General features: G+C 60.1%; 3 protein-coding genes across 3 annotated transcripts; 2 read left to right on the top strand and 1 right to left on the bottom strand.

Annotated features, from left to right (window-relative positions):
- Window positions 1–4,293: 4,293 nt before the first annotated feature.
- Window positions 4,294–7,130, top strand: JDV02_004808 (uncharacterized protein). Its single transcript, XM_047986046.1, has 4 exons — window positions 4,294–4,748; window positions 4,802–5,791; window positions 5,887–6,017; window positions 6,122–7,130. The coding sequence occupies exons 2-4, from the start codon at window positions 5,232–5,234 to the stop codon at window positions 6,958–6,960; spliced, it is 1,530 nt and encodes a 509-aa protein (XP_047842026.1). The 5' UTR covers window positions 4,294–4,748; window positions 4,802–5,231; the 3' UTR covers window positions 6,961–7,130.
- A 328-nt stretch (window positions 7,131–7,458) lies between these two features.
- GTR1 (GTP-binding protein gtr1) lies at window positions 7,459–9,342 on the top strand. Its single transcript, XM_047986045.1, has 2 exons — window positions 7,459–7,878; window positions 8,039–9,342. The coding sequence occupies exons 1-2, from the start codon at window positions 7,625–7,627 to the stop codon at window positions 8,952–8,954; spliced, it is 1,170 nt and encodes a 389-aa protein (XP_047842025.1). The 5' UTR covers window positions 7,459–7,624; the 3' UTR covers window positions 8,955–9,342.
- SHP1 (protein phosphatase regulator) lies at window positions 9,262–10,876 on the bottom strand (the record flags this gene model as incomplete). The annotated part of the gene is made up of 3 exons (XM_047986044.1): window positions 10,554–10,876; window positions 10,072–10,484; window positions 9,262–10,015 (listed from the first exon to the last, which is right to left on the bottom strand). Exons 1-3 carry the CDS (start codon window positions 10,629–10,631, stop codon window positions 9,262–9,264), a joined length of 1,245 nt encoding a protein of 414 aa, XP_047842024.1. The 5' UTR covers window positions 10,632–10,876.
- Window positions 10,877–11,029: the final 153 nt, after the last annotated feature.

Below are 11,029 nucleotides of genomic sequence, written 5' to 3'. Positions count from 1 at the left end.
CCCCCTCGCGATTGGCGGCATTACTTCTCCGCACGGTGAATCCTTCGCGCATGTCCTGCTCTCTTTCATGCCCGGCCCGGCATGAAGCAAGCCCGGCCACGACGCCGCACTACGTGTGTGTGTGTGTCTGTGTGCTCCCCCACGCTTCGTCTCTGCCGGAGACCCACGTCACATACCCCAGCGCCGCCGCTCGGCAGGTGAGGAGCGGGCTTCCGGACAAAGTTCACCTGGGGCAGACTGGGACTACTACTACTAGCAGGCCAGACTGTGGACCGGGGAAGAGCGGAGGAGGGGACAGGTGGTGGGGGGCCAAGGATGACCCCTGGAATTAGTGAAGCGGTTTGTGGGCCTTGTCCGCCGGGGGAGTACTGCGTCGGGCAAGGTCTCGCGAAACGTTAGAAGAGGGAGGGGGGCTGGTTTATATGTAATCGACGAAAGTCTGTCTGTCCGTGGGAGCGTCTTGCCTCGGCGGGCTGGTCGCATGAACCTGTCGCACAGGGATAATAGACCAGCAGTAGTATCTATGGATATGATGCGAACGCCGCCTCAAACCTTAAACAAAGAGAAATGAAAATGGTTCGATCCGGGGCAGAGGAAGCACGGGACCCCAGGGATGACGATGTGATTTGAGATGGTCACGCGGCACCGCGTTTGCGGGCGGTCTGGTGTTTTGTGTTCAATGGTTTGTCTACTTGACGTGGTTCCAGAACAGCCCAATCCATGAGGTGGGATGGAAGGGCGGCCGCATAGTGCTTAGCTCACGTTGCACGCGTGTGTATACAGGAATTGGCCACCAGGCGATTTATTGTCGTGCAAGAAAGATGGACTTTCTGGAATACCTTCATGCTGAGGGACTCTCGGAGAGGCATTGTCCCTAGTTGTCCCCCGCCTCTCCCCACCACCGCCTTCGAACTGGACTGTCCCGAGCATGCGCAAGCCAGTGCCCCCTCCCCCGGCAGTACGTTGCTTGCTACCAGCTTCTCGTCTTCGTCGTGTCACTCCCACCACTCCATGGGAGGAGCGAGACGCCGCCTCTGCAGCATGGTGCGCTCGCCGTTGGCGCCCTTGCTGTACTTGCGCCTGTGCTCGTCGACGTAGTACTTGACCTCGACCCCGTCATCTCTCTTCATGAAATAATACATGTCCGGGCCGGGGGGGGGACGATTTTGCGGTTCGTGAGGGGCTCGATGCGGGCGGCGCCGCACTTGGGGCACGGCGACCCCTTGTCCTTGGTGATCTTGCGCGGTTCGCACGCCGTGTTGGGGCATTCATAACGGCCCCTGAGGGTCTCCATGACCTCTGGGCTGTTGGTGTGGGCGGGGGCGTGTGTGCTCATGTCTGACGAGAGACGGCGGATGGATATGTGCGTAGTCGATATGGGGGCTTGGCTTCACGATGGAACTGGAGACTGGAGTCTGGAGTCTGAGGCGAGAGTTATGGCGATGATGGGACATCAATGGGGGGGACGAGCGAGTCTCTGTCGCGGAGGCGATGTGCTCGTCGGGTGGGCGAACACGCTCAATTTATACTTTGGTCATCTTATCAACCAGATCACTCGAGAGATTGCTTGTCGCCTAATATTATTGTCTCCGTGAGCGCTATCGCTACATACGACCATGGTCGAACCGCCCTGTGACCTGGTGCGGCCTTTCTTATCCTCTACTCGGCGAGAAGATGCCCGGGCTACACGTCACGTAACTCATATCACGGCGCACGAAAGGGATCGTACTGAGCGATTGTTTCGCAACTGAGCATGGACGAAAAGGCGAAAAGAAAAGGACGCACCATATACTGTGTCTCGACCGACAAACGCTCTGCCAAATTGAACGCTGACTATCATTGATGCTACGGTTGGGGCGACACCCTCTTACGTCGTGGAAGAGCGATCCTGCGACGCCCATAGAGCTATGAATGGCATCAATACCGACGACGACAACTCAGAGACGGGCGGGCTGGCTCGTCGCGCCAACAGCAGCCGCTGCACCATCTGATCCTGCGTGTAACCTCCATCTCCGTGGACGGATTTTGCACGCTCCGAAACACACAACGACCGAGTCTCAGCCGTGATAGTTGCGTTTCCATAACGTCACGGGCTGTGTCTCTGACGCAGGTCACGGGAACGCAAACAAAACCAGCGCGGTTTTTTTTTTCCATCTTTTTTTTTCCTTGAGCCGAGTCGCCGCCGCCGCTGCCGTCGCCCCCTTTGCGCCACTGAAGTCGGTCTGTAGTACCTTCATGTTTATTGGCCTTATTTACTGAAAGATGGGAGCCCTTGGTTTTTTACCCCACGGCGGAGAAAACCGGCTCTCTCTCTCAAAGGATTCGCTAGGCGTGAGCGTAAGTTTTGGCGCGCTTCGTACGTGTTTAAAGTTCAATTACTGTCGTTCCTGCCCATTGCGTCCAAGTTTGTAGGCATCGTGTGCCCATGGTACAGTCAAGTCATAAGTGCCAGTCGTCTATCGAACTCGGCAGGCAGAAGACTGGAGAAGGCCTCCCCGGGCAGGCAGCACAGGCGTGTCACGGCCGCCAGACAGTTGCGTAGAACGGCTTGGAGCTCCCTTCCGTGCGCCGCCAGAACATGAAAGACATTCTCCACATCCCGCTGATGACCACGTTCTACCTTTCACCCTCTCAGGCCTCTCAGGTCTCTCAGACCTCTCAGACCTCTCTTACAAAACCTGTGTGTGTATCTGGTGTGCCTGCCTCCAAGGATGTTCCCTCCCCCCCTTCTTTCTCTCAGTGCGGGGAGGGAGTGAGATGGAGGGGGCCATGGAGACATGGGGGACATGGAGGGGGGATGGGGGGCTCCCACACGCCTCCACGTTGTGCGCCTCCACCACCCCATCCATTAACCTAGTTAGTACTGATGCAATGCCCTGCCCTGCCAACATCCCTGCTTGCCACAAACGCTTGCTGTGTCTCGGTCAATCTCCAGCGAACCAGCGCTGACAGACGACGGGATCATCGCTGCCGATGGAGTTGCTGGTGGTTGTTGGTCTGATTCGTACATACCTACTTTCGTCCTGTTACTTCGTACATGCACAGTTAACGTTAACCTCGCGGCTAAGGTTAATGTTAAGCGTGCGGGTAAGTCTATTGCTGAGCCAAAACACACTCACTCACCTCACTTACTCGCGCGCGTCCCGCCCTCGCTGCAAATCCTCCCCCACCAACTAACCTGGCACGCACGCACGCACGCGGAGAAAGCACAGAGAGGTGGGCTAAAGCCCAAACCCATGGCCGTCGCCGTGGTTGTGCTCTGACCCCAAGCAGATACCTATTCGATACGAAGCGTTCCATGGGGATACCTAGTTAGTAGCCGCCGCCGCCATTGATACAATGCATATGCGATGTCAGCAACTGGGTTTCACCACATGACACGGCTCGACGGCTTCATCACGGTGCTTCACTTTCTCCCCTCTCACCCGTGGTCGTCAGATAGACGGCTCGCCTCATCGCCGAACGCGCTCGGTACATCAATCGTAGCCCCCAGCCCTCCCTCCTCCCGTGCCCCCCCGTCCGTGGCTTGAGCCGCAAAAAAAAAAAAAAAAAAGGTCCCCCGGCAGTCCGTCCGTGCCCGTGAGCTGCTCCAACATTTTGGTTCGTTCCCTCTTTTTCTTGTGCCTGGACCGCTGCCGCTGGTTTCCTTCCTGCAGGTTTAGATCTTTCACACCGCCGGCAACAGAATCTTTGCCTGGTTCGCGGGGATGACCCTGTTTTCTTCTTTCTTTCTCCCCTCCCTTCCTTCAATCAGCAGGCCTCAGCGTCCGGTACCGGTTTCCCTCCTCCCCGGCGTGCATACAATCCCTATCCTGCGGCGAGCAAGGGCTCTGCTGTGAGACACCCCAGCGGCGTGACCAGAAATAGATTGCCTCAACTGTCTCGCCTGCCGAGGCCGAGGCCTGCCTGCCTGCCCTTGCTGCTGCCCCTCTCGCGCGCGCGTGTGAAGACGCTCTCCCCTGCGGTAGAACTGCACAACACTCAGACGCCCTTTTTTTTTTCTTGTCTGCATCATGTCACTGTGGTGACACGCACGTACGTACGTGCGTACCGTGCCTGGGCGGTCTCCAGCGTGGCAGGAGCCCCCAGAGTCGAGACAAAGTCCAGTCCTCCACAAAATGTTTTTGTTCCCCACGCCAGATCCCTCCTCACGCTCTCCAAACTTCGTCTACCCAGTAGGTTAGTGCATAGCTTACTCCACAAAGAAGATGGTGGGTAAGAGCCGTAGCTCCATCGCCGCATGGAAGGATGGCCGACGCCCCAAACCCGGTCCTCCACCTCCACCTCCACCCAGGGAAATCACCACCAGCCAAACCAGCCCAGCCCAGCCAGACCAAAGACCAAATCCTCCTCGCCTTTCCCCGGCAGCCGCCTCGCCAGCCCCCAGATCTGCTCCTCGGCTTGGCCCAACCAAGAAGGTCGTCCGCCGCCGCGGATCGCAGCGTCAAGTCCCTCCCCCTCCTCCTGTATTGGTGGGTGCCATGCCCTTGAACCCTGTTGGTGCGCCGGGTTGGCCGTTCCCGTGGGGCGTGGCTGAAGATGCACGCGATGATGGAGATTCAGTACGAAGTGTGCACCAGGTGTTCTTGTTGGCTGCTGGCTGGTACCTTGGTCATTGGCCCTTCTCCTCCTCCTCCTCCTCCTCCTCCTCTACGGTATGGAGTCCGTCCTCGCGATCCCGCGCCTCCTCCCCCCCACGCCATCGGATCTGGGGCGCGTTTGCCTTTCCTTGCCCGCCGGCAGACTTGGTTGCGTTTCCCCTTGCCGTGCTGGGTCACTCACGCACGCTCACACGCTTCAGCATCCCTGCTCGTGCTTCGGAAAATGTCGTAGCCCTCGTTCGGTCACGCCTCCACCGCGGTGGTGCTGGGTGTTGAGGGGATCGAGCCACGACGAGCGACGAGTGAGCGACGAACGCGTGACTTGGTACGATACGGTTCGGTACGAGACCTCCACCCTCGTTCTGGAACATGGCGGGCGCGCCTCGCCCGAGGTGAGACGATGTATGTGCATGTAGTAGTTACTTTGTATCTCTATTGCCGTTTATATAAACACGTCGTACACCCACCAGATGCTGCTCTGAGCTCCTCTGCATACTGCCCCCCCTCACACCCGCCCTCTCTTTCGTCTTTTCCAGCCAAGTGGCAGTGCCAGAGCTTTTGCGACTGTCTTGTCATTCAAATCCCCGCCACGGCCCTGTGGCCCAACAACTTCCTCCTTTCTTGCCAACCATGTCGACGGCGCGGGTCGAGCAGGCCGACGACCTGGCCAAGGGCACCCTGGCCACGGCCAGGCAGTCGCTGCGCGACCTCTTCATCTGGAAGAAGCGCGTGGTCGTGTCCAACGAGTACGGCGAGACGCGCTGCGAGTGGCACGAGGCGGACCGCTTCGTCAACCCCGTGAGCCTCATGGCGCAGCTGTCGGCCAAGGACTGGCTCTTCTTCCTCGTCGGCTTCTGCTCCTGGACGGCCGACGCCTTCGACTTCCACGCCCTGTCCATCCAGACCGTCAAGCTGTCCAAGTACTACGGCCGCTCCAAGACGGACATTACCACCGCCATCACCCTGACGCTGCTGCTGCGGTCCGTCGGCGCCGCCGTCTTTGGCCTCGCGGGCGACAAATGGGGTCGCAAGTGGCCCATGGTCGCCAACATGATTATCCTGGGCCTGCTGCAAATTGCCACCATCTACAGCTCCCAGTTTTCGCAGTTCCTCGCCGTGCGCAGTCTCTTTGGGCTGTTCATGGGCGGCGTGTACGGAAACGCCATCGCCATGGCGCTCGAGCAGTGCCCGTAGGTTGCCTTGCGCGTTCCCCTATGCTGTCACCTCAGCATACATACTTCGTACCTTTGGTGTAGATGACATGCTAAGACGACGTCACTTATAGGGCTAATGCGCGTGGCCTCATGTCCGGCATCCTGCAGCAGGGCTACTCGTTCGGCTACGTCTTGGCTGCGTGCGCCAACCTTGGCGTGGGCGGTAGCGTCGACTCGTGGAAGACGGTTTTCTGGATCGGCGGTACGTCTTGGCGTTTGCCCCAAGCTGCCCCCAACCCTAGCTTGGAGGAGAGAGAGACAAGGACAGAGGACGTTGCTGACAACGAGGACCATGACTTTCTACAGCCGGCATCTCCATCGCCGTGGGCCTCGTGCGCATCCCGTTCCCCGAATCCCACCAGTTCCTCGAGGCCAAAAAGGCAGGCAAGAAGTCGACGTCGCCGGGAGCCTTTTGGCGCGAGACGAAGAAGATGCTCGCGCAGGAGTGGAAGATGTGCATCTACTGCGTGATCCTCATGACGTGGTTCAACTACTACTCGCACACGTCGCAGGACTCGTACACGACCTTTATGCTGACGCAAAAGGAGCTGGACAATGCGGGGGCGTCGCGAGCGTCGATCCTGATGAAGGCGGGCGCGTGCGTAGGCGGCTGCATCATCGGCTACCTCAGCCAGTTCGTGGGACGGCGGCGCGCCATCATCGTGTCGGCGCTGATGTCGGCGGTGCTTATCCCCGCGTGGATCTTGCCCGAGGGCGAGCGCGCGCTGAGCGCGACGGGCTTCTTCATGCAGTTCTTCGTGCAGGGCGCCTGGGGGGTCGTCCCCATCCACCTCAACGAGCTGTCGCCCGTGGCGTATCGCTCTACGTTCCCCGGCGTCACGTACCAGGTCGGCAACATGATCTCCTCGCCGTCGGCGCAGATTGTCAATGCCGTCGCCGAGAAGACGTTTGTCACGCTCAAGAACGGCGACAGGGCCGAGGCCTACGGGCCGGTCATGGGCATCGCCACCGTCATCATCGCCCTCGGTATCGTCTTCACCACCATGTTCGGCCCCGAGAGGCGCGGCCGCAACTTTGAGAACAAGGTGGCCGGCGTCGACAGCGACGCGTCGAGCAAGGTCCTCGACGAAGAGGCCGCCGACGATGAAAAGGGCGGACGCGTTGAGCTGGAAGAGAGGAAGTAGTGGGCTGGCCTTTGCGTATGGTCCGTGTAGTCTATGCCATGAATGTTGACGAATAACCAAATGCTTTGAGATGTTGACATGCCGACAAACTGAAGTGGGTGAAGAAGAGTGGATGGCGGTGTAAAGTAGACGTATGAAGAAAGCATGGTGTTGCTGCCGTTCGTAGAGCAACACTGCCCACAAAAGCTGCCTACCCTATACCTAGCTGATCCCTGCCGTACATCCGTATTTCTAGCCATATCTCGCAGAATTCCGGCCCCGACTATCCGATTGAATCCTATGCATCCCTGTGTTACATATACAAGATGTCGGGTTTATATCCAGTCTCGTGGGCTCGATTCCGCAGTGAGTCTCGCGTCTGCCAGTTGAAGGCAGCTTCCCCAAAGCTTGGCGGGGCGCTACGGGGGAGGAGGCACACCTCCAAAAGCTCACCAGCCACTAAGTTACTAAACTACCGGGCCGACCCCACGTCGAAGCCGCCGATATTCCCTTTGGAGCCTCAATCTGGACCTCACACGCACACATTACTCGCCTCACTCCAAGCGCCAACCTCCGTCCATCCGCCTGCCGACTGCTCCTCACCCCTCCGAGTCACCCACTCAATTGCCAGCCAGCCAGACCAGACAGCCTGCCAGCAAGCCAACCCAGACAGCCGGATAGCGCCATGGCTTCGTCGGCACAGCCGCCGCCGCCGTCGCAGCACGACAGCTCCTCGGCGGCCGACGTCCTCACCGCCAGCGGCAGCGGCGGCGCTTCCTCGTCGACCGGACCGCCCGCCGCCGCCGGGGCCGAGGTGCGCAACGAGGTTAAGAAGCCAAAGAAGAAAAAGGTGCTGCTCATGGGCAAGTCGGGCTCCGGGAAGTCGAGCATGCGCAGCATCATCTTTAGCAACTACATAGCCCGCGACACACGTCGATTGTGAGCCAACCTCCTCCCCTTCTATTAATCATTGGGCGGGGAAGGATCGTCGTCGTGGCACCTTGGAGTTCTTGAAGACGAAGAAGAAGAAGAAGATGATGATGCTCTACCCCCAATGGCTCGAGGCAGAACCATGGCTGACTCTGGAAACTTCTGACAGGGGCGCCACCATCGACATCGACCTCTCGCACGTCAAGTTCCTCGGCAACCTGACGCTCAACCTCTGGGACTGCGGCGGGCAAGAGGCCTTTATGGAAAACTACCTCTCGCAGCAGCGCGTGCACGTCTTCTCCAACGTCGGCGTCCTCATCTACGTCTTCGACATCGAGTCGCGCGACGTCGACCGCGACCTCGCCACCTACGTCTCCATCCTCTCGGCCCTGCTGCAGTTCTCCCCCTCGGCCAACATCTACGTCCTCATCCACAAGATGGACCTGGTCGTCCCCTCGGCCCGCGAGAGCGTCTACGACGAGCGCGTCCGCCTCGTCAAGCAGAAGACGGCCGAGTACGTCGCCTCGGTCGGCAGCGGGGACGTGGCCAGCAGCGCCGCCGCCGCCGACCTCACCCCCTTTGCCACCTCCATCTGGGACCAGAGCCTCTACAAGGCCTGGGCCTCCATCATACACGACCTCGTCCCCAACCTGCCCGTCATCGAGCGCAACCTCGCCAACCTCGGCGTCGCCATCGAGGCCGAGGAGCTGCTGCTCTTTGAGCGCACCTCCTTCCTCGCCGTCTCCTCGTGGACCTCGCCCGAGGGCCACCGCAACCCCACCGAGGACCGCCTCGAGCGCATGTCCAACATCATGAAGCACTTCAAGCAGAGCATCTCGCGCTTCACCGGCACCCCCCGCAACGCCGAGCAGTTTATCCGCATGGAGCACAAGGCCGGCATGCGCTTCAATCTCTTCATTCTCAAGTTCACCACCAACACCTACCTCATGGTCGTCCTCCCGCCGGGAGAGGCCCGCTTCAACGCCGCCATGCTCAACTGCCAAATCGCCATCGAGCACTTCAAGTTCCTCGACGGGCCCGTGTCCCAAGTGACGGGGGCTCCCGCTCCCGCAGCGGCGGCTTGATACACGCCATCGCGCCTTGTTCGGTTCTAGCATTGATTCTTTCAGTCGGGCGTTTGGCTTTAGCGATACCTTGTTGTTGTGGTTATATAGTGTGTGGGGGGAGGGGGGCTCTGGAACAGAGCGATCACGCTTGGGCACGACGTTACGACAAACAAGCACCTGTACATGTCTGTGCCATACAGCAACATGTAGCTCATGATTACAGCAACTGGCAATTGCCTGATCTGGTTGCCAGGCTCTGTCTACGTGACCGTTTGCATCCCTGGCCTTTCCCCTAATCATGCTTTCCCCTGTCTGTGCCGCCTATCTATGCCCACTTGACCACGGCTGTTCCGCCCTTCTTGAACTCGGGAACCTCTCCTAGCACCAGGTCCTTGTCCGTGTGGTCCTTGTTGGGAAACGTCGTCGCCAAGACCCAGGGACGACTTCGAGTCTCCGGCGATGCGCCCTGAACGAACCCGTATACATCGCCGATGGTGTGCGTCGTGTTGAACCGAGCGGGGAGCCTGGTGCCGTCAGGCATCTGGATGCGAAGCATGATGGTCGGCTGCGCGCTGTCCACTGTGGGGGCTGAGTTGGACGTCGTCGCGGCCGGGGCAGCGCTCGACGTCGCGGCGGAGGCCTGGGTAGACGTCTGGCCACCGCCCACGCCTGGCACGGGACTGCCGAGTCGCTGTCCGCTCCCGCCAAAGGGTCTGTATTTCTTCGGCTGGGGCGTATATGCGCTGTCGTGCTGGTGGAGCTTGACGTCGACGGGCTGGTCGTGCTGCACGTTCATGAGGTGGAGGGGCGCCCTGCCGGACCGGATCATAGCCAGGTCCGCCTGGTTAGCCGGGTCGTCGAAGCGGCGCAGGTCGCCATCATCGATGCTGAATCCGTCGTGCCAGATGTGCAGCACCCGCTCCTGGGGCTGCGCATTGCTGGGGCGGGCGGGCCCGAGAGGGTCGGGGATGCTGCGGCTCTCGATCCCCTCGCCGCCCAGCGTCATGCCGGTGCCGCGGAACCGGGACGGGCGGGACGGGCCGGCCTCTGGATCGGCGGTTTCAGGCCGCGTAGAGTTGCTGCAAGAGAGTCAGCCAGATCGTAAACGGGCGCCGTGACAACAAGTGGCACTTACGCTCGCGCCTTGGCCAAGATGTCGTTGATGATGCCGCGCGATCCACTGCCCTCCTGCTGCTTCGGGTCCTGCACGGCCAGACCAGACTTTTCGCCGCCCGCAAAAAGATTGCCTCGGCCATCGTCGTCGCCATCTTCATCGTCGTCATCATCTTCGTCGTCGTCGTCGTGATGGTGGGCGGAGCCGCCCCCTAACGAGCCCAGCGTCGCGACGCCTTTCCTCTTGGGCTGCGCGGCGGTGCCGCGGGCAGGTCGCTGGTACGCCTGAGGCGCCGGCCGGCCATCTAGCGTTCGAGGACCGGTATAGTCTGGTCCGGCGGCTGCGCCCTCATCCTCCCTGTCGTCATCGTCCGCAAAGTAGCTCTCGACGGCGGTAACGTAGTCCCAGTTGTGTGCGTCGAGATACTGGACAGCCTAGGCGCGGAAAGCCATGTCAGTAACGGGTCGTGGAACCGCATTTACATGGTTAGAGAGTGTACGCACCACGTCTTCCGCGGCGCCGCTGGCCAAGCGAAAGTCCTTGACAAGCTTCTGCTTGTCGACAGCGTCACTGTCTGCCATGGCGGGGAGTGAACGCGGGGCGAGGCGCGCAGACTTGGAGAGGTGCGTGCAGGGCTTTCCAAGAAGCTGACGATGTCGGAAGAGACGATCACGAAGCTAGTGCGAGCTGTGTTGCAGGAAGCAACACACTTTCCTGCTTCAAAGGGGGGATGGGGTTGGGTGCGGTAGGTTTATGCGAGTTGCAAGAACACAAAAGCAGGCAGCGCCGACCTCATCATGCTCCAGCGGGTAGAGGTCACTGCTCGGGCCAGCAGTGGAGAGCTCGAGCCCCAGGCACACACAAGCTCACTCGCAGTGGGTGAAGTGGCGCTCCCCAGCCCACCGCGTCACTGTCGCCGGGGCCTGCCAGTGCGGCACCTGAACCACTGCATCATGCTTACGTAACAGCTGTTGCGCCG

The sequence above is a fragment of the Purpureocillium takamizusanense genome, chromosome 4 (assembly GCF_022605165.1).
Source record: "Purpureocillium takamizusanense chromosome 4, complete sequence".
Lineage (NCBI taxonomy): Eukaryota > Fungi > Ascomycota > Sordariomycetes > Hypocreales > Ophiocordycipitaceae > Purpureocillium > Purpureocillium takamizusanense.
The sequence above is the reverse complement of the archived record's forward strand: the minus strand, read 5'-3'. Positions and strand labels throughout refer to the sequence as shown.